Here is a 23,751-nt window from a genome sequence, read left to right on the forward strand (position 1 = left end):
GGGGGGGGACTTACCAGTAGGAAGAAGAAGGCCTAGGCCACATTGCTGGTGTAGCACAGGAAGTGATGTCATCACAAGAGCTACTTCCAGGTGACACTTGGGCAAAACCTCTATGGTAGAAGCCAGTTTTACAATAGAGTTTTTGCCCAAATACCAGAGTGTCACCTGGAAGTCGCTGGCATGATGACATCATTTTCTGTGTGATGCTGGCAATGTTGCCTAGGCCTTCTTCTTTCTACAAGTAACTCCCCCCATCCCCCTGCCAGTTGCCAGGAGGGACAGAGAGAAATACAATTAAGAGCAGAATTGTGGAACACTTTAAAAATAGTGGACAATGCATGTAAAGTACTAATGGACTCGGTAAGACATGTTCAGAGCCGACTTAATTAACATGATATATTAATTCATTTTCCTTAATATTCTGTTGATAGAACTGATACCATGAACAGAACTACAGTAAAGCCGTTAGAGTGCTGGACTGGGATCTGGGAAACTCAGGTTCAAATCCCCACTCTGCTATACAAGCTTGCTGGGTGACCCTAGGTCAGTCTTTCTCTCTCAGCTTAAGCTACCTCACAATTGTGAGGATAAAACAGAGGAGGGGAGAACTATGTTATAAGCTGTCTGAGGCATCACTGGGGAGAAAAATGGGGTATTGAAATCTAAATGAATGCATGACTGACTGGACATGGCATTTTAATTTAGATTTTTGAATAACACTATCTGAAATGTTCAGATCACAATCTACAGTCAAATGATTCTGGGTCATTATCAGAAATAAATTTTACAGAAATCAGTTGGATTAATTGCCAAAAAATGTACTTATAATTCAGGCAGAAATGTAAATATGACTGTATCTTATTTTCTTAGCCATTAATTATACATAGCACAATGTGATATGTGTTCTCTTCAAGAGAAATATGGAGAACAGAAAGGAAATAAAGGCACTCTGATCCAAAAACTGCCTGAGAAGATGAAAAAATAAAGTAATAATGAAATATTTTATCATTTAGTTATTGTTAATAAATGTATATACCACATCTTTCTGTTCTATCAACTCTCGGTGGCTCACAAAAAATACAATAATAGTCTAATACTGTGACATTGATAAAAATGCAATCTTTAAAACTACACACACACAAAAGTCAAAGTCCCCCAAAAACCTTCTGGTACAAATGTGTATTAAAAGCAATATAAGGAGGGTCATAATTGTTTAAAAAGGCATAAAAAACATTCAGGTTGCCCAATCCAGTTCCAGTCATGCACAACTAAAATGCTAGAAGATTTGGTGGAAATGCACATCCCTCATTTACACTCAAAATTGCAAAAGCCAGTTCTTGAGGTGAACAGTAACAGATCATGATGGGTAGCCATGTTAGCCTGCCTGTGGCAGTAGAAAAGAGTTCAGTACCACCTTAAAGACTAGCAAAATTTGTGGTAGGGTATAAGCCTACCACAAATTTTAAGGTACTACAGAACTCTTTTCTACTGTATCAGATCCTACCACTACAAAGCTAAACAGTTATGTTAACAAAAAAATTAAGCATGTCAATCCATGTATAACTGCAACCAGGATGGGTTTCAAAGGTTATTGGTGATAAGGATCAAATATTCAGTTATCACATAACACACAGTAATAGTGTAGGGGATTTGCAAATACAAATAACTAACCAATAAAAATATTACAAGAGGGTTTGGAGCTTAGAGAAGTAACACATATAGATACATGAAAACAATACCAAAAAACATATTTACACTTAGGGTTGCCAAATGACCCCGGGGGGCAGGGAATCCCCTGCTTCGGAGCCCCGAGTTCCGCCCCGGCGGAATCGGGGCCTGGGGGTGACGCAGCCATGTTGCTGACGTTGGGGGCGTGGCTGAGCTCGTCGGGGGGGAACCATATATTTTCCCCCTGACGAGCTCGGCCACGCCCCCAACGTCAGCAACATCTGACGTCACTTCCGGTGACATCGCGGCGGCGCGCGTGCACACACAGCCGGCTCCCGACCGGGACGGAGCCTCCCCCGCAGGTAAGGTTTCAGGATTTGGCAACCCTATTTACACTAATTACCATTAAAGGTAAAGGTAAAGGTTCCCTTGCTCGAAAGCCAGTCGAATCCGACTCTAGGGTTGCGGTGCTCATCTCCGTTTCAAAGCCGAAGACACAGAACGCTGTTACCTTCCCACTGAAGTGGTACCTATTTATCTACTTGCAATTTCTTGCTTTCGAACTGCTAGTTTGGCAGGAGCTGGAACTAGAGACGGGAGCTCACTCTGTCATGCAGCACCCGGGTCTCGAACTGCTGAACTACCGACGTTCCACAGCCTGCAGTTCAGCGTCTGAACCACTTGAGCCACCGCAGCTCCATTAGTAATTACCATTACTATAATTATTTAAATTATATAAAAAAGATAAAGCTGCAACTCTGAATAAAAGATATTGCGCTTGTCAATAATGTTCCCTGAAGCATACTCATGACAGTAAAAAACAAAAGTTCTCCTGACACTGAAGAATTACTTACCTCCATTGAGTGCTCTCCAAAGTTCAACATCCTGCATAGCTCCACACTAACTAATGCAACAGTGCCCATGCTCTCCAAGATTCTTAAATTTCTCCTGCCTCCACCCCAAATGGACTAACAAATTTAGAGCTAACACTCTGAATAATCAGAAGGTTTGTCTTGTTTGCCTGGCTGGAACTGATCTCAGTTTGCACTTGACAAAATCTAACCAAAGATGTACCAAGAAGTAGACAGTATAAATGGTATAGAAGGTCCATAACTTATTATTTACTTGTTTATATTACCAGTATATATCCATTTCTAATACATGTGGCTTGCAAAACAGTATGGAACAGAACAATAAAACAAAGCAATAAAAGGGAACAATAATAAAGCACCGTAATAAAATAATAAACACAGCCTTACAACAAGTACAGCCCCCCGTACAAGCCCTCCATGCCCAACACTTGACAAATAACCACCAGCAGAAGAAAAAAATCAACAATACAACCCTATTAACAGATGAATTCCACAACAATAATGCTCAGTAATGAAGCGATCAAAAGCTTGTTGGACACAATTTCTAAAGCCTGGTGAGAGCCAGTGTGGTGCAGCGATGAGAGTGTGTCATATTTTATTTTGATGTAGCATTCTCACTAAGGCCATGTGATAGAGCATAGAGTAAATCTTGATTTTACAAGAGGCCCAGCAGTGTACATTGCTTCAGGGATTGAGAGATGTTGAAAGAAATAATCAAAAGGGAAAGAAAAAATAAAGAACTTCACATAATTATGACAATCTAGATCAGGGCTTTGGCTTGGATTCCAGGAGTTATGAATAAAGTACAGCTTACAGAAGGGATTTTTGCAGCCTTCCCCTTCCCATGGGAGCTCCCTAAAAAAGTGCTTCTTGGAGTCAGGGATCCTCAGAAACGACTTGAGCTGGACTGGGGGAACTGGTGCCTAACACCACGAATTCTCACTCCATTCCTGTAAGAGCTTGTGCAAGAGAGAAAGAAAAAGGGCAATTCCCAACAAATCCTCCTTCTAGATGTTCATCCCATGCAACTTTCAAGCTCTCCAAACCTGAGGAGTAGGTTTTGGGGAGGATTGGGGGTTCCAACGTTAAGTGGAAAGAAAAATAATTCCATTTCATTCACAGTTCTGATTACTCAAATATTTGGGTATATTCTACAGTACAGGCTTAAACTGGAATATTTTCTATCGACCATCCACCCTCACCCTTATTTTTACCAAACATTTGCCAAACAGTGACTTGGATCCTGCCTGCAATTTCTGTAGATGGAAGGATTTCCATCCATAGAAGCTCAATTCTCCCTCTCCCACAGCAGCTTGAAATATGTCCCCAAATGCTGTTCCGAGGGTATGGAAGACCTCCATGAATAGCTTGTGGGGAATCAGAGGATTGCATGGGAAGGGGGAATCAATCCCCTATTTGACAGGTGAAAGTTTTAGGTGGAATCCAACCCAGTAATCAAACCTCTCACCAAACTGCAATGTCCAGAATTTCACTGATGAATCTGTGACCGTAAAAACAGCACAAAACCAATATATTGTGTAGTTACTTATACCCTTAGGGAAACTAATTTTATATCAGTTTTAGTATCATGGCTTCTCTCACAGAATCTGGGGATTTTAGCTACATTAGTCTTCTCAGAATTTTTCCTTTGAGATCTCAAATCTTCTTCCCAGAACCACCTTACCCATTAGTCCCTGAGGAGATATAATGACAACTACAGAAGTTCAGTGGATAGATACTCCAAGGCCTACTTCTCCCATACAGCAGACGAGGTGGTAAAACTGCTTCTTGACTGTTACATTTTGACTCACATGCCTAAATATTCCTTAGCAAGAAGTGTTCTCACCTTAAATTCTTTCTGACATGGCAGTGAGAATATGTGCTGTTTGTGAGACCTAGGTCTAAATTTCACCCTTGATTTTACATGTTATACAGGCCCCACTTTCCGTGATTCAGCCCTTGTAATAATGAGCATAGTTAATAGTTTTCCTTCTGCTACTGTCTAAAAAATGAATATAGCTCCATTTGCAAAACATGGTTATGCATTATTTCATATTTTTGTAGGGGTTAGGATATAAAAGCTTCAACAATGAAAGGAAATTTGGGGGAATATTTGATCATATCTACACACACTTATATTGCAACTGTGGAAACCATTTTTTTTAAAAAAACAAGAACACTCATACTGCCAAACCAAGACCATCTCATAGGAATAATCTCAAAAGCAAGTGACAGAGAAGGAGCTGAAGATATAAAGATACATCTAATATAAATAAAGTGTTCTTAGGATTGCACTGTATGTGGCAAAGAACAGAAATTGGGAATCTCACAGCTATAGCGTACTACAAATGCTCCCCCCCCAACATTAACATTTATCATATTCTCCCTAGGGGTGACTGTTTTTTTAATCTCAATTATGTATATTGGAGTCCATAAAACATTCTCTGCACAGAACAAATATTTCTATGTTTTACTATATATTTCAACAAATGCCATAGAGACAATGGAATGAAAAAAATCCATGATATATGAACACAACTACCTATGACGGCTACATATATAAAAAGAGAATAAAATGGATCTAAGAAATATTTAAATGAATATATGTAATCTCAAAGGCCCATAATATTACATAACTGCAGCTTCCAACCTGATTATGAGAGGTTCTGAACACCTGACTTGTGCGTCTAAAACCATTGGGTTGTGAAGGTTTTCAGCACTTTTGGGTAGGGACATGTTCAGTCACTCTCGACCACTAGCGAAAAAGTCAAATGTACGGCTGTAAGAATGAACCAGCTAAGAATAGCAATGCTCCAGAGTGTAGTAAAAAAAAATATTTAACGTAGATTTATGATACTACTCCTCGGATCAAAGACTACTTTTTTAAAAAAGTGGATACCTGCGGTCCATCTCTGGCTTCATAGAAGTCACCCACTCCTATTTTTGCACTGAAGCTGAAATTGTCCCTTGAGATATCCATTATTCCATTTCTGCTGAGATACTGAAAAAATCACATATTTTTCCACTTCAGCTTTTTAGTCATTACAACCCAGCTTTGATGTACAGCTAATATTAGAGAAGTCAAATGTTTTTTTGCATATTCTGGCAAGGGGAATATGAATTTACAAGAGGTCAATTTAGTGGCGGGTTAAGGTACATTAGCCTCACATAAGAGGACATTTTGCATCAAGGAACTTTACTGGAGGAAAAAGTTCATTTTAAAAAAGAAAAAAACCTGTACGCATGCTTAAAAACTACCAGGCAGTATAACATTTAAAATATACCTTTACTACTTCAGGGTACTGCCGTAGCTTCTTTCCGCATGGTGTGTAATAGGCTACTTCTCCTTGAAGACGACCACCAAAGTTCCTTATTCGCGTTTCCCTTTGCCAGCTACAGTAAAATACAATTATATGTAAAGAGACAAATCCTGGTTTGCTTCCTAACCACAAGTGGTGTTCTGCTCATGGTCTCAGGTAGAGATAGGTCTTTCCCAACTCCTGCAGCCTGAGATCTGATTAACTGGGACCTTTTGAATGCCAGGCACATGCTCTGTCTCAGAGCCACATTAATCCTCTTCAGTTCTCCTCTGTAAATGCCCCCTCCCAGCCTTCTTTGTGTTGCCTGAGTAGGAATATGTTTAGGGCTGCCAGCTCTGGGAGAGGAAATATCTGGAGATTTTTGGGTAGAGCCTGGGGAGGAGACAGACCTCAGCAGGGTACAATTCCACCCTCCAAAGCAGCCATTTTCTCCAGGGGAACTGATCTCTGTCATCTGCAGATCACTTGTAATAGCGGGAGATCTCCAGGCTCCACCTGGAGGTTAGCAACCTTAAATCTGCGGTTCCCAAATCAACCGGATTTCTGCCCTCGGTTCTGACAAAAATTAGAACTCTCTCTATCTCATTAAGTATTGTAGTTAATTTTTGATCTTGATTCAGACCTATAATGATATTTCAAAGTCTTCACCTTATAGAGTGTAAACACACTTCACACAACCAGTTGCCAAAATTTAGCACAAAGATTTCTTTTACATACCCGTACTCCAGAGGAATGCGCAATTCTCGCTCATCAGTTACTCTTCGCCTTTTTGAAGTACCTTGAATAGAATTTATTGATTTTAGAGAGGAGAAAACAGAAATTATAATTCCACAATCATGTCTTGCCATTTTAGACAGCATATCGCCTTCTCCTATATCTTTTCATCTATCTACTGGTTTATTTGCATTTTTCGCCTACCTAAAAGTAATAGAGGAACATGGAAGATACATGTTTGCAACCTCTGGCTGCAAGGACAAAAGTAATAATTAAAACCTCCCTGGGTGATTGCTGTCTCACACACAAAAATACATACAAGGATAGGAAGAAATGGAACCTGGCCATTTTAGACAGCATATCGCCTTCTCCTATATCTTTTCATCTATCTACTGGTTTATTTGCATCTTTTGCCTACCTAAAAGTAGTAGAGGAACATACATGTTTGCAACTTCTGTCTGCAAGGACAAAAGTAATAATTAAAACCTCCCTGGGTGATTGCTGTCTCACACACAAAAACACATACAAGGATAGGAAGAAATGGAACCTGATTTTAAAAGAGGAGACCGTTTTAAAGGGTCAGTAAATCTCAGGAAGCTTCAACAGCGCTTTTGTCAGCTTGGTTCAGATATCACACAAAAAACCTGATTTATTTTAAATATTGAGGGGGTGTGGCATATGCTAATGAGTTATGCTAATGAGTTCCCCTAGCTCTTTTTCTACGAAATGACTCCTGGGAGACAGTTTTAAAGGGTCAGTAAATCTCAGGAAGCTTCAACAGCGCTTCTGTCAGCTTGGTTCAGATATCACACAAAAAACCTGATTTATTTTAAATATTGTTCATTTGGGAAGCCAGGATTCAGCTCAGGTACAATCGGTCATATCCTGGTTTGCCTTGTCAAATGCTTCTCTCTGTAGTCTGGGAGGGTGTCACCAAGAGAACAACCAGAAACATCTGTCTTCAGAACTCCCGTGAAACCATAGTTACTAAACAAGCTCTAGATCCTGGATAGTTGGCTCCTAACTAGTCATAGTTACTTAAGTAGTCTGCATTTAGTTTAAGCAAGCCATGGTTTTGCAGTGCCTCCCTGAACCAAGCCACAGATTGCAATTGCATTAGAAATATTAAAGACATAGAAAACCTTAGAATATAACAGGTTACCAATGGTATCATTTTGATTCATTAACCCTGAGCAGACAAATTATATTCATTCCACTCTAAAAAGTGTCTCTGGCTAGGATACTAAAAGAACTTGCTTGTAAGTAAGCTATATATTTATAGATAATGCTGTGATCCTCAGCAGTTCTGAAGCCAATGCAACTCAGTATGCTTGTGGCTTATTGGATAACTGTCATGACATAAAGCATCTTATTGATTTTGAGAATTTCTTTTTGAACAATGGATGCACTTTGAGAGGGGTATAACCAGACTTTGTCTGTTTGCTTTTCCCCACATGAAGCTCCAACCCTACTATCTAAATGCTCTCTGCCTCCCCCCCCCCCATTGTAACTAAAAGTCACACATACAGAACTGGCCAATTCAAATTCAATGTACATCAATGACTAGTCATAAATTACAATTCTGTAGTGGAAACCCTAACTTAAAAAAAAAACCCTAATCTAAAGAACAGTTTTTCCTAATTTGCAGCTGGTAGGAAAATCAAAATCACTGCTTACTTTGTGAAACTGTGAATGGCCGTTTTTAAAGAAAACTAAAGCTATCTGGGTATATATAATTTAACCTGCTATTTTAATGAGTTAAATTCTGTCTTGATCATTTACTACATAATGCAGTAAGCACTCTGCAGTATATTTTGCAAGATTGTTATTTCCTGCACTGTAAATCTGTTAGGTCAAGGTTGTGGAAACAACTGCTGACCCAGAGACCATTCCCCTTAGACAGACAGCAGATGTCAGGAACTAATGTTCAAGCACTTCCAGGGTCTGATTCAGATTGGGACTATGGTGCAGGTTGGGACTTCAGGTCCCCCATGCCATTTTCCTGATCCAAAATGGCCCCATGAAGTGTCATTTACCCCACTTCGGGGCTGCATGTGCTCTGTGTCTAGTTTGGCCCTATTTTTAAAGGTTTTTCCATGAAATTACTTTTCTACTCTTGCAAATTCAGCCATTAGTATTGCTTTCGCAAGGAGGAGAACATCGTGGGAAAAGAGAGAAACATAAAGCCTTCCCCCTGACCCTTGCCATTTTCTTGCTGGAAAAAGCCGTCTCTGAGCTGATTCTGCCTGGCAATTACTAAATCCTGGCAGTTAAATTTGCAAAAGGAAAAAAAATTACACAGTTCAAAATTTACACAGAAGAATCCATAATATGCGCTTGAGCCTTCAGATGAGCATTGTATCAGAAAGCTTGGCAGAAAGATTATAGTTACAAGATAGGCCGAGCCAGATGAGACTGGATGCAAGGAGAATTTGGGAATATCTTGCAATATGATACCTTTGGCAACAATTGCTGCCTAAGCCTCTCTGTTCACTCATTTTCGCTCTTCTTGTCTCTGGACAAGAAGAGGGCCACCACTGTGGGAGCATACAGTTGGCCACTGTGTGAAACAAGATGCCCATCTAGATGGATCACTGGTCTGATCTAGCATAGAGGCTCTTATGTTCTTATGAGAAGGAGGGAAGTCAGAAGTCATTGTCTGTAGCAGCCTCCTAAGTTGTTTACACATGGGGGGAGCCATCCCTAATGGAGAAGCAGCAGCAGTGGCAAGCAGGGTGGGGATCACAGGAACGGCACCAGCTCAAAGCATCACAGCTCAGCTTTTAACTAAAAAAAGAAGCCAATTGAAGGGCTGAAAGGTGGGAGAAAAACAGAGCTTAGCACTGTCATTTGAAGGGGGAGTGTAGTGCCATCCCCCCACAGGTTGACTGTGGGCAGAGCTTCCACACAGAGGGTCTGCATACCATCACCCCACATTTCCCCTTTAAGTCAGGGCACAGAATTTTTTTTCCTTTGCTCTGGCTTAAAAGCGCGAGCCCTAGGAGCTCCACATGTCATGCTTGTCAGGAGAATGACATCACGTGGAAGCTCCTCCCACAAGTGATCCCATGCTGTATTCCACCAAATACCCCCGTGCAGAAGCGACTTTAGTTAATTTTTCTAGAATAAAAGAGGAAACTCTGCTATTCACACGATACCAACTGCCTGTTTGTTCCTAGCAGAGATCGATTTGTGATTCAGAAAAAGGAACGTGATGTAGTGCTAAGAGGCCCAAACTTAAATGGAACAAAATGAACTGCAAGTTCAAGGTTGAATCCTGAGAAGAACCAAACAGTTTGCCACCCCTTTTTAGATTCCAACTAAGCATCCCTCTGATAACCGCGTTTTCTTAGATAAAATCATTGCAATACCACAGTGTGTGCTTGACGTAAGAGGAGGCGGAGGAGTGCCCACAAAGACGGGTGAAGGGGACTTGGGGCATAACGCTGCAGGAGCAGAACTCGGGGTCTTTGCTACTTGGAGGTTAAGTGGAGTCGAGCAAGTGGCAAGATTGATGGAAGAGCTTTTGGCAGAGGAAGCTGTTTTGTTCAATTTAACTGCAGACTTTTCTCCCTCCGTGTCGGTCTCAGATTCATCTGGATCTTTATCATCTTCCTCATCATCTTCAGATCCTTCAGTGTCAGACCCTTCTGAATTGCTATCAGATTCTTTGGGAAAACAGAGAGCACCACGAATTATGAGAAATTGATATATCCCCATTCTGCCATTTGTAGGCAGTGCAAAAGAAGTATGTGACTTATAATAAGGGATTCCAAACCACAGCGAGGAAGAATCAGTGTATGTTGGCCATCTATTGGCTTCACATTCTGACCCAGAAGTTGAACCCTTGCTGTGTATTTTTTGGAATAGTGGCAATATTCCCTTAAAGCTTCTGCAATTCATTTGGGATTCATTTTCTGGCCTTCAAATCCTTGGTAACTGGCCTCCCCAACTGGTCATCCACTTTAACTGAACTCAACCCACAAACCAGATATTGTGGCCTACCAAAATGTTCAAGATCCTTTATGTTTTGTTTTACATCCCAGGTAGGCAACAAAAATAAGAAGTGCACTGAGCCCTGCATGAAGCCACCATACGTGGCAGGTGTTATTTGGCTTGTCATTTCATAAGCTGTTCAGACCAATTTTAAGTTTTAATAACCATACGGTTCTTCTGCTGCCGAGGACTGCACAGAAACTGAAGCTAGTGCAGAACATACTAGCCTTCATCCTCAAAAGCATGAACACAACGACACTTTTGTTCAACCTTCCAGACAAAATTTAGGGTTCTGATTTTGGTTCTGCATTGCTTTCAATCAGAATGATGCCACCGAACACAAACATATACAAATAAATCAATTCTCTCCCCATTAAGGCTGCCACAGAGTTTTTATATACAATAACACAGCATTAGAAATAACTTGTAGGTCAAGGTTGTTTGTAACACTAAAATACTTTAGCTTTCCATTCCTCCCCACATCTACTTCTTCTCAAAGTCTGGGAAACCCTTGTATCACTTGTTCTTTACTACCCCCACCCAAACCACATAGGCATGATCTAACTGTAGCAGGAATAGCAACACCTCAAGCAAGTGAGCCTATTATGCAACCTACAGGCTGACCATCAATTAATCACTCTGTAGTTCTTATCTTGTAAATTACAATTGTCATAGGAACCAGACTAGAACAATGGTCCTCTGCATTATTACTCATGGCATTTGAAGGAGGAAAGAGATAGATGCATGCATTTGGAAGGCAGCAAGACATGCATTTAACACAATTTAACACAATTTCTTTAACTTTCAATAAACCTGATTGACTGTCATCAGAATCTTCATCTTCATCTTCTTCATCTTCATCCTCCTCCTCATCGTCGTCATCCTCATCCTCATCGTTCGAGTCTTCGGAATCTTTACTGCTGAGAATGTCTGAATCTGGTCCTCTGAACTGTTCAACTAATGATTTTGTGGAAGGATGGTTGTGTTGTGTTTTTACTGATGTTATTGCGTTATTGCTGACAGCCTTTTCCTTTGCTGGACCAGGTAATACAGGAGAGGTAGAGGACATAACAGGTGTCCGGTTGCTCGGTGTCTTTTTCCCACACGTGCTTAAATTTACTGGTGAGGAAAAGGTTACATTGCTGGAAGTAGGTACGTTTTCACTAGCCTTGGGCTGAGATTTGGATTTTGTGGTAAGTGCTAGCGGAGCCTCCTGAATGACGCTCTGAATAACTCCATTGGGTTGATGGTTACCTAAAAGTGCATTGGTCAAGAAAGGATTAGAATGGTTGTTTTCTACAGATGTGTGTTTCTGATGAGCTGGTGATGAACAGGTTGGCTTTGGACTTGATACTGTTGTGACAACCTTCTTCAGGTTCTTGGATGATTCGTGTTGTTTCTTTAACTGTGCTGGGAATGTTTGTTTGTACTGTTCCTGCAGAAACACAAAGGCAACCAAAGATATAACCAAAGATCATAGCAAATAACCTTATTAGTTTGCCTATCTATTTTAAATAGATGGGAAAGCAGGTAGGTACCTATCCAGTTCATTAAGCAGCTTTGCTTTCTAAATTAAGATAACTAATGTTGCCTTGATTATATAGGAAGAAAGATACAAGAAGGGACTACTCCAGAATTGTGACTTGATAAGGTTGTTGTGGGTAGAAAAGGAAACTAAGTATGCTGTCTGTCATTCTGGAAGGTCATTGTAGAGGGAATGGTGGAGGGCCATTGCTATACATGCAGAAGAACGGGATAAGGGATATGCCAACAGTTAGCTACTGAGGGAAAGCTTATAATATACAACCTCTGATAAAATTAACTTCTTAAGGGAATGAACAAAGCCATGCTGGTGTTCTTCAAGTATTTATTATGAAGGAAGAAAGATCAAGAGGTTGCAGCCCTATCCATGCTTACCTGGGAGGAGCTCCCACTGTAATTAATGGGATTCACTTCTGAATAAACTGGGTTTAGCAGTGGGGTGAAAATAAAATATCATAAGCATTACAGATAAGAGGCATAATGTAACCTCTAGAGGTTAAGTGCTGCTTTAGTGTTTCAATCTCTTCTCCTATGTTATGTCTATTCTGTAAACCTGGCCATTAAAACCTTTGTTCACAAATCTACAATGAATACACACTGTAGGAAACCACGGGAAACCACATTAATTCACCACACTCAAATTAGAATACATGGATTACTGACTTCTAACTTTTTGTTAAACAAAAAGCATTAGTTACAAAACCTCAGCCATTAAGCATATTTACTGAAAATCATAAAACATGCATGGACCATGCTAACATTCCACTGTCTGCAAAAAATGCAAGAAAAGCATTTCACCTTCCATTAAAAAATGTAAAAGGTGTATCAACATACAATGTGATTATGCCACCCAGTTCTCCTTGACTATTAATAGGAAACCCGCACTTCTTTGATGCAAGCATAGTTGGTAAGGTAGAGCTGTGCTCACTCTTTTGATTATCTCAAGGGCAACAAGAAGGAATGCAACATGTTCTGAAGGTAGAAAAAATAATAACTGAAAATAAAAAAGTAATACGCATACTAGATTGTCATGCAAGGTTTATATGCCAAGCGTAAGAATGTCTAAAATGTAACTGAAACTAACAGAAACAATGGGGAAATGTTAGGGTCAGACGCTTTACCAGGATGCATTTTCAGGGGTGAGCCATTGGTTTTTAGTGACTAACAGTTCAATCCTAAATTGAGGTTTAAGTCTATTGTCTTCAGTGGACTTAGAAGGGTGTGATTTTGTTTAGGATTCCACTGTGAATTTCTTAATCAGTATTTGAATGGCAAAAATCCTACATTTTTCTTATAAGCACGTAATAGAGATTGCTCTATTACCTGAAAGGAGGACTAGGTTGATTTTTTTCCCAGGAGTGCCATCAAGTTGTCTTAAATTCACATACAAGTTAGAAGTATATACCGTAATAAAAAAAACTTCATGTGTACAACCTTTTTCTAAGGGAGCTGTCAAACCAGGATCAACTTCCTTTCAGTAACACAAAAGAATCATACTGTAACATATCCCACCTTTCCAGAGGCTTTCACCTTTTTAAACCACTATACATTGCATTAATGAAATAATCTCCCAATAATGTGAGAAAATGTGGTAAAAAGATTATAGAACCACCAGGTCTGGGCTGTTGCTGGGTTTTTTTGTACAAAACAAGTTTTAAAGACATTTTAAAATATGAATACCGAGGACGTTATTAAACCTCTTAGAATTCTGAGTTGGTACTGCAAGTCCCTCTGGAGTTAATTTTTTGCTCCATCAATTTTTCAAGGGCCCTGAAGTTTACAGTTCTAACACATGCCTAAGATATTCTGAAGAACAAGAAAGAATGAAAGTTTGAAGGACATATGCCTATACTTTTGGATCTCCTCTACAGGGAATGGGATATGCATCTTCTCTTCATATTGTAAAGATGGGGTATAAAATTGGAAATAATGATATTTGGATTCTGAAGAAGTACGGCTCTGCACTTCCTATCCCTAGCTGCTGGGCCTCATTTAAAGGGGGGAGATACATATTCTTCCTTCATACTGGCAATACCATGTACATCTCCTACCATTTGTGACAGAGTATGGAAGCATGAGATCAGGAACCAAAAAAACTCCACAAGAGTTGCTGGAGAAGAGTATGAAGCAGTTCATGTTTACCAACTAGAGTCTCCATTCAACTTTGTTGACCTTCACATACTCATCTGTTTTAGCAAAAAAATTTTTTTAAAGCAGAATACACACATTTCCAAATGTTTATGTTTTTAATGATGTAATGGCAGCTTAGTACTTCATTTGTGAGGTCCCTTAGTAAAATGGATACATGTGGGGCTAAGGATCCTTTCCTCACAGCCATTTATTATGTAAAATCCTTCTCTTCATGCTGTACTTTTTCTGAACAATTCAAGTTCTCCCGCTGAGTCCATGCATATTGCCCATTAGACCCATTCTAGATTCTTCTGTGACATGTAGGGTTGCTAGGTCACCCCTGGCCACCAGTAAGGAGTGGGATGTAGAGTTGCCAGATCCAGACTGGGAAATTCCTGCAGATTTGGGGATAGAGCCTGGGGAGGACAGGGACCTCAGTGGGGTACAGTGCCATATAGATCACTCTTCAAAGCATCCATTTTCTCTAGGGGAACTAATCTCTGTCACCTGAAGATGTGCTGTAATTCCGGAAGATTCCCAAATCCAACCTGGAGGCTGGCATCCCTAGTGACCTAGGATTAGTTATGCGGCATACAGCTCCACTGTAAGCCCACACAGCAATTCTTCCCCCTCACAAAGGGAGAAGAACAGGGCTGTCATCAGGAGTCAGCATAGCAAGTCACCTACCAAGGCCCATAGCCTAGCAGAAAGCACACTGCCAACTAGAGAGGGTTGGCCCATCCATTCCCACCAAGAAACTAGAAGTTGCTCAGCTCTGGAAGAATCTCCCATTTCCTGATATGAGGGGTGCCTGGGGCAGTGCAGCATAGCTCCCTCATATCTAAGTTGTACTCTGCTCTCTCTAGACATCTCCCTCACCAGAAAATGGTTTACCCCAGTCATGATACTGCAGGAGCCTCGGGAATGATCTGCCATTTCCTAAGGAAGGGATACCATATAAAAAGGCAGTGAAGCTTGCATAAGTGAGCCACATTCCAGCACCTTCCTGAGACAACTCCACAACCAGGAAATGGGAGATTACCTCTAAGGCTCCTGTAATGTCACATAATTTCCCAGATCCTGGTCAGAGAGACATTAAAGGGACTGGAGCAACCTCTCTCTTGTTCCCTTTATCCCTACCTCACTAAATAAATAGGTAGGTAGGGTAAGCATGGCGGGAAGGCAGCATGGTATAACCCTACTTCATCAGATCTTGGAAGTTAAGCAGGGTTGGTATTGGATGGGAGATCAACAAGAAAGACTGTGCAGAGGAAGGGAATGGTAAACCACCTCAGCTTCACACTTGCCTTGAACACCCCCCCCGGGGTGCCATAAATTGGTTGCAACTTAATGGCATTTATGAACATACGATAAACATGTGTGAAGGGGGCAGAAGGAATGGAGAAGGATTAGACATTCCTCAGTGGGGGATGGGATACTGGACTGCAGCTTGCCCATTTTCACCCCAAACTAGGAGCACTGGAGATGACAGACCACATAACCTGGACCTTTTATGTGACTGAGCATTTTAGTGGTGTGCCCAGTTGACACTGGGTGTTATCTACATGGTGGAAGAGAAGAGGGTCAGCAAGGTCTTCCACCACATGAGGGTTTCCCGTACTTCCTTTATGGCATTTATAAACAACACTCTACCAATTACAAGTGAACTCACAGGCACCCATCATTTTAATACTGTCTTGATTTTAAAAGCTGCTATTACATCATGGGAGCAATCCTAAAACAGTCTGCTCAAAATAAGTCCCATTTTATACAATTAGGCTTATTCCCAGGAAACTGTGTTTAGGATTGCAGCCTGTAGGATGTAAGAAACAGCTTTGTTTCAAAATTACAAAATTCCATAATTTTAAAAATTTACACTGTGAAAAGTTGAGATAGTTAGTCCACACAGGCTTTTTACAAACTCCAAGACAAAACCCTGTCTTAATCTGAATTAAAAAAAAAAAAAAACAGTCCCCAGAGTAATGTGCACCCAATGAAAACTAAAATCTGCTCACCCGGTTTGATCTTACATCAATGGTCAATGGACTAGGTTCTTCAGAGGTATTTTTATTCCCTGCCTTGAGTAGATCAGGAGAAGGAACTATAAGTTTTAAGAAAGTTTCCTTTTTGGCTTGATTTACCAAAGACAAAGGGTTCACATTGGGCACCAATCCCGTAGACTGTATTACGCTTGTATGTTTGTTCACAGATTCCTCCTTTGCCTGAGAGCTTTGGAAAATAAAGGGAAGCTGCTGTGACAAAACCTGAGGCTGCTTCTGCTGGGACTGGAATGATGGGTGAGTCTGGGTATCAGACACAAGAGGTATTGGCTGGTGTGTTCTCTTTTCCTGGGGCTTTTCATGGTTTTTTTGTCCGTCTGCTTTCATCTCTGGTCCACTATGCAATAGCACCTGCAAACACAGAAAAAAATATATATACATGCATACCCACTTAAGCTGAAGACCTAGTACATTATATTAATAATTAGTTGCTAAAGTAGTCCCAGAAGCCTGATAGCCCAGCCTAGCCCTATCTTGTAAGAGTCTGGAAGCTAAGCAGAGTCAGCCATAATTGGATGGGAGACCACCAAGGAAGACTGGTGTTGCTATGCAGGGGAAGGGCCATGGCAAACCACCTCTGTTCATCTCTTGCCTTGAAAAACCCCGTTCACCATGGGTCTGCTGTGGCTTGATGGCACACAACGTTTATTAAAGGAGTACTACAATGATCAAACACTAAAAAACAGATTAGACAGTCCCTGGCATGCACTCTGCCGCAGCCTCACCAAAACAGGCACACTGAATATCTGTCATCTCTTTCTAATAAATCTTAAATTAACCTTACAGAATGTCTCCTTCACACTATTCTGTTACGTCCTCCTTTCACTATGTGAAGCCGAAGTTCAGAATAAAAATGCACATTGAAAAATTCAGTTGCTTTTGAACGTATGCCAAACGATTAGCCTAACGGAACGCTGAGGTTTACATTCTGGTTACTGGTTACTGGACAGTGTTAACTGCTATGTGAGGAAAAGAGCAGCTGTAAACAGAATTCAGTAGCCATGGCAACACACAGGGCAGCTGAACCTTTGAGACACGCATTACTTCTTTGGCCTAATATCTGTTTTGTATATTTCTAGTTCACAATATAATAAAATAGGACATGGGTTAGTTACTTTCCTAAAATATAGTTGTAGCTCTCCCTTGTGACTTTTATTCCTTCAGCAAACCACTAGCAGTCAGAAAAAGATGTCCTCTATTTATTTTAGATTAGAAACCTTTTTAAAAAAACCAGACTAAATTGTAAGAAAGAGAATTCCTAAATGACTTGATTTAAGGTAGGAGTGGAGAACCAGCCACTTGTGAACTTAAGCAAAGCACTGTTTAGATCCAATTAATTAATTATTCATCACATTTCTATTATGGATCACTTTTCTGAGAAGATCTGACCGTTTTTGTTCACGCTTGCTTATTATAATGAACCTTTTGCATGATTTTGCTCTTGTTCCCCCTGGGAGGGGACTGTGCCAAACTGAGGGGGGTATGCTGAGGCTAACTGCCAGGTTAACTGTTGCCAAAGCGTTTTTACACATCATTATTGCCCTTCACCCAGCTGCATAAAGCTAAAAAGACTGGCTTATAAAAGACTATACACAGAACCTAGTGCTACCACACCTTGTTCTTAGTTTTCGGCTGTGCTTCACTTTCTGAATCAGAATCATCGTCTTCACTTTCTTCAGGACTTTGATCCTCCTCTTCCTCCTCCTCCTCATCTTCCTCCAAATCATCTGAGTCACTGCTGCTAATGCCTTCACTGGATGTATCTGAAGAGGAGCCAGAATCACTTTCGCTGTTGCTGGAACTATCCACAGCTTTTTTCCTGGGTTTCTTGGGAGGAGGAAAAACATTTGTGCATACGTACATCTTTTATTATCTGAACTACCCAAGTCTTCCTGACACAATAATAAACTTCACCTTATTATCTTCTTGTTAACATAAGCTTGGATCCACCAGAAGTTTTCCATGGGCAGAAGGGACTTCCACCTGTGGACAGCAACCTCCCCTGGCTATCCAAATTGCCGCTCCTAGGGGAGGGGTGTAACAGGCGAAAATCTCATCCCTTACCCATGCAGAAATTCTCTGATGGATCCAACCCACTGTTTAGTGGATAGAGAGTTTCACGTGACTCTGCAAGACCTAGATGCAGATCCTGCCTCTACCATGGAGTCATCATGTGAACTTGGGCAATTCGCTCCTATCAGTTAAATTGGATTAACAGTGATCTATTCAGAGGATTGTTGTGAGGCCAAACAAAACAAGTATTTTGCAAATTGGAAGTGCTGCATAACGGATATATATGATGATCTCCAGGGCAGTACCCTTTTCACAACTTCCCACTGAAAACACGTGCTGTAACTGTAATTAGCACAAGCAGACAATTTGGTTACTAAAAACATTGGACTGAATCCAAAGGTACTTTTCCTCCAGGGATGTAAGGGAAAATGATTTTCACCAGCCCTCACCTCTCACTCATGAAGCTCCCTGAAAACAGGGAACTCTCAGGAACAACATGGTGGGGCAAAGTAGGGTCTGCAATGGGACAGGAGAACTGGCAACATTTCCCTCTCTTCCACTGGCAGAAAATTACTTCTAGTTTCAACTCATTATTATAACTGTGCATGTGATCATGCATGTTGTTGTTCAGATATCTGCACAGACAGAAATGAATTAGACAAAAAATTCTAATGTGGTGGTCATATACCACAGAAGGAAGCCCTGCATATGGAAACTGCTTCCACACACAAATTAAACTGCTGAATTTGGAACCCTCTTCACAAAATGGATGCATATGCATATCTGAATGCAAATTATTCACTGCAGTACTACAAGATGATGAAGGCATGTATTTCTATCTGCATGTCAATGCAGAGGGCATTGTGTATGTCCAATCAAAGTCTTAGACTGTGCATGGGTTTAATTAATTGCTGTTTAGTACCAATCAGCTAGGGGCTTTCAAAAGGACATCAAGATGAAAAAGGCAAAAATGTGCTGACCGTATCACTCCAGTTGTGTTCAACCTGCATTGGTTCCTAATTTGTACCTGGGTCCCATTCAAAGTGCTGCAATTGACCTTTCATGTCCTATAGGGCTTGGGGCCAGCATATCTTAAGGAGTGCCTACTCTGGTATGAACCTACCTGACCGCTATGCTCATGTCTGAAATACTGCTTTGGGTGTCCCTGCCATCTGAGGCTAGATGGGAAGCATCCTGAGAAAGGGCCTTCTTAGTGATGGCATCAGAATAATGGAATTCCCTCCCCAAGGAAATTCATCTGTCACCTACTATCATTGTCATTGAAAGTGAGGACAATTAATCTGTCACCTACTATCAGTGTTTGGCATTTCTCCACTGTGGTTCCTTCCCAGTTATGTGATCTTTTAGATTGTTTTTAATTGTTTTATATGTTTTTATTTTGCCTGCCACTTGGGGACCCTAAGTTGAGGAGAAAAGTGGCATTAAAATGTTTTAAATTAAGAAAAATATTGAAGGTTCGCATGCCTCTCGGATTATTATACATCTGTTTTTAATATTCAATCTAGTTCTAAAAATCTGGAGCAAATGTGCTATGTTTGTATAGCCTATTCCAGTTTACTTAGAGATAATTTCCACTAAGTTACTCTCAAGCGTTTGTACATGCACAGGACCCTAGACTTAAGTCATGTAACCATTATTCCCATCAGCATCTTAGTGTAACTATACAGAAATATACAGTACAGTCCTGTGTACCAGAGATTTTTTTTTAAAGGAAAGCCCAGAAGCTATGTCAGTTCTCTCTAGGAGTTGTTTTACCGTAAAGTTTCCAGTGATTCTTAGGGAGGTATGATGTCACATCCAGGTTTTCCCGCAAGTGACATTATTCCATTGCCGCTAGCTGCACCCTCCCCCCATGTCCCCATGCCCACCATCTCTCTCTTCTTGCCAGACTGTGCCTGGCAGCCCTCACACCAATGTGTTGGTGGAAGACCTAAGTGCTACTTCAGCCTGATCCTGTTCTAATATTATACAACATATGAATTAGTGGCCCCAGATAAAATGCACAATCTCCATCCACATCAATGTATCTGTAATGTTTAATAGGACTGAATAAATATTACCACGTGGATGCACATCTGCATCTCCACTGACTGCACACACAGAAAGAAAAATGTCTTAGATTAAGATTCTTGACTATTTTTTTTACCTTATCTTTAATCTTGTCAGCTCTGGCATCCAGAATCTGGGTTTTATTTTGTTCCTGGTTACATTTGTGACTTCCTCCTATTGAGGTTATAACCTTTGCCTGCCCTGCAGAACTTGCAGTGGTGGTGGATAATACAGATGTATTGATGCCTGATACTGACGTGGTACTGTTCCCATTTACTGATCCATTAACACCTTGAAAAACAATTTTTTTAAATAAAATTGAGTGTTAGCAAATACTGAATAAAAGAGTCAACATAGGCTTGTACATGGATAATATTTAATAAGATGTATTTTAATATAGGTATTAACACACATAACAATAACATGTCTCCAACCAAGTAGTTCCAAAGATTTATTTTCTACCGATTTTCCCCTTCCATTGCTTTTACTTTCCTCCCAAAGCTATTCCTGAGGGGTTTCTAGCTCCTAGAAACAAAACCTTGGTGGGCCAAGTAGACTACAGTGGGGAAAGGAAGCGGGTAATTTCCAGTCCACTCTAGTATGTTTATTTCAAGAAGAAAGGACATTTCAAAATATCAAAAAATGTTAAAAGAAACGGAATACACAAAACAGCAATGACAGCAGCTATGCCAAGATCTGTTAGTCACAATTTCTATACCATTTTTTAAAGATAAAGGTGCTACTGGACTTGAACCTAGCCATTTTTATTAAAGCACATTATGTGTATGCACACAGCAAAATTCATCATTGCTGCTACCTTAAGTAGGTTTCAGTAGGGCAGTCTGTCTAATCTTACAACAGGCATGACCCCCATTCATTTTCCAATGTGTACTAATCACAGGTAAATGAGGCCATTAGACTATCTGGATTTCCATCGCTCACGGCATGCTCAAAGGATCTAGACTATGTAATTTATTTTTTAAAAAATAGAATATACATTTTCTGGAATGAAGCATGTTCTGTTACATTCCAGTGTTAGAAGTTACCTTTCTCTGAGCTGCCTCGATTACTTTTTCCTGCAGTTCTTGAATGGAACGAAGTGGAGTCATGATTCTGAGCAGGAGGAGCAAACAGAGGAGAAATTCCCAGAAGTGGTGGGAAGAAAGCTGTTCCAGTACGGGAGTGCACCTCTGCATTTCGCCACCATTCTATCCAAGAGCAAAAGAAAATATTGAAACAAAAATATTAGTAACTGTTTTCTTATTATTTTACATACTGTTCTAGTATAACTCCATACAGACATCCAAAATAGATCTAGTATATATTATCAATAACTAGAACGCCTGTACTCAGAACCCTCAGGTGACTGCAGTTTTGTTCTGTGGTGTCCTAGCTCTGTTGATGTTAATTTAAATAGAGATCAGTACACAGTGATTATCTTTCTATTAAATAGCATCTACCATCTGGAACATAAAATGGAAGCACCAGCTGATAATGCAGTTTTAAATATATATATGTATTTATTCTGCCCTTCCTCTGAGAAGCTCAGGACATCACACATGTTTCCCCACTTTCCTCATCACAACCTGTAGATAGGATTGGCCGAGAGTGAACGACTCACCCAAAGTCACCCATTAGCAGTGCAATCCTGAACAGAATGACTCCCTTCTAAGTCCATAGAGTACGTAGCATGGCATAAGTCTGGTTAGGATGGTACTGCAGGTCTCTCGGCAAGCAGGAATTTGAATTTGTACCTCCTTGGGCCTAGGCTAACACCCTAAACTAAGTACAGTATGATTTCCATGTTGCTAATCAAAGTTTGAAATCCTAATCTTACCATTACCTGTAACAACATTTAAAAAATGTTTTACGAATAAAACTGAGCTTAAACTAGCAAATGAGATTCTTGAAGCATAAATGCAACTGAGCCACAAAATTCAAATTTCACAGCAAAAGTTTGGGGGGGGGGGGTTTGCAGCACCTTTCCTGAAAACTTTTGCTTTTTTATATTCTGAGTTCATTAGATTTATCATCATTTATACGTTTCTGATATCAAACTCTGACAGTGAATCCAATCCATTTTAAATTCCCCTAATAATTTTAAATTTATTTACTCAATGCTTCACAATAAGAAATTAATCAATGAATCACAAGTGACACTTCAGTTAATTTTTCTGCTATCTATGAACTGAACAAAAAGGCTACGCTAACTAAATGAACACTGGCAATGTAATTCTAAACAGAGTTAATCCTTCTAAGCCCAAAGAATTCAACTTATTAAGAATGGTGCAGCTCTGAGCTTCTGGTTTATGGCGACATGCTGGCAGACGCATCTCCCGGACCTCCCGGGGATGTGATCTGTGCACCAGCGGAAAGGAGGGGGGGCGATGGGTCGCTACCCCCCGGAGCCTTGGCAAAAGGCTCCTAGCCATGGGGCTTTTGAGGGGTGGCCTCTTCGCCAGCACGATGCTGGGGAATTGAGGCGCTCCTCCGCCCCAACGGTCCTGCCACTGGATCTAGAGCCGCTGACCGGAACAAGCGTCGGAGATTGAGCATTTTAAACATATGCCGAGCGAGGTCGTATGACCAACAATGAACTGTTAGTCGGGTTAAAGCGAAACGAGAATTTAAAAAGAAAGCTACCCCCTGGGAATGGTGAAAAATGAGCGAGGGAGGGGGCCCTCCCATACGCATGAATTAAACAACAAAAAGGGGGGAGCAGAAGAAAAAGCGTTTAAATCTGTTTTGAGAGACTTACCAGAGCACGGATAAGCATATGGGCGTATCTCAGAGACTTTAGCAAGTTTTCATGAAAGTATACAATCCATAAAGATGGCGGGGAAGAGGGCAGAGAAAGACAAACCAGTAAAAGTGAAACCAGCCGACTTGAGCCCTCGACCGGAAGAGACCACCAAGTTTTCAAAATGTGAACAGAGTCCTTGTGCCCTCTGCTGGATTAGATGACTAACATCAAACAACAGCTGACTAATCTAAACCAGAATCTAGCAACACAGCAGCTCCAACTGACTGAGACTTTTAAAATAACGGAGCAAATGGCTGAGAAGGTGGAGGAAATGGACGCCAATGCCAAAAAAGTTAAGAAAAAGGTGCAGACGCTGGAAAAGAAACAAGTCTCTGAAGAATCACAACTTTTACAGCAAATGGAGAAAGCAAATTTGGTCCTACGGTTTCAAGGGGTCCCAGAATTAAAAGGTGAGAATCTAAAGCAACTCCTGAGTGAAGCATTAGCCCCAGTTACAGATTTGAAGGTGGAGTATCTTGCAAGCAAAATGGATGTGGTCTATAGGTCCTATTCCGTGTACATCAAAAAGAATAATCTGCCTGGGGAAATAGTGGCTAGATTCT

At 40.6% G+C, this 23,751-nt stretch overlaps 1 protein-coding gene across 1 annotated transcript in view; it reads right to left on the reverse strand.

The window, feature by feature from the left end:
• BAZ2B (bromodomain adjacent to zinc finger domain 2B) overlaps positions 1–23,751 on the reverse strand; it is a 160,571-nt gene that overhangs the window by 70,493 nt on the left and 66,327 nt on the right. Inside the window, exons 4-12 of the mRNA XM_015411533.1 lie at positions 21,432–21,593; positions 20,483–20,676; positions 17,917–18,129; positions 16,258–16,653; positions 11,384–12,005; positions 9,946–10,242; positions 6,578–6,638; positions 5,825–5,933; positions 5,440–5,541 (exon numbers count right to left, since the gene is read on the reverse strand). Coding sequence (XP_015267019.1) covers positions 5,440–5,541; positions 5,825–5,933; positions 6,578–6,638; positions 9,946–10,242; positions 11,384–12,005; positions 16,258–16,653; positions 17,917–18,129; positions 20,483–20,676; positions 21,432–21,593 — 2,156 coding nt within the window. The remainder of the gene's footprint in view (positions 1–5,439; positions 5,542–5,824; positions 5,934–6,577; positions 6,639–9,945; positions 10,243–11,383; positions 12,006–16,257; positions 16,654–17,916; positions 18,130–20,482; positions 20,677–21,431; positions 21,594–23,751) is intronic.

This window comes from Gekko japonicus, unplaced genomic scaffold (assembly GCF_001447785.1).
Source record: "Gekko japonicus isolate JY-2015 unplaced genomic scaffold, Gekko_japonicus_V1.1 scaffold6, whole genome shotgun sequence".
Classification (NCBI taxonomy): domain Eukaryota; kingdom Metazoa; phylum Chordata; class Lepidosauria; order Squamata; family Gekkonidae; genus Gekko; species Gekko japonicus.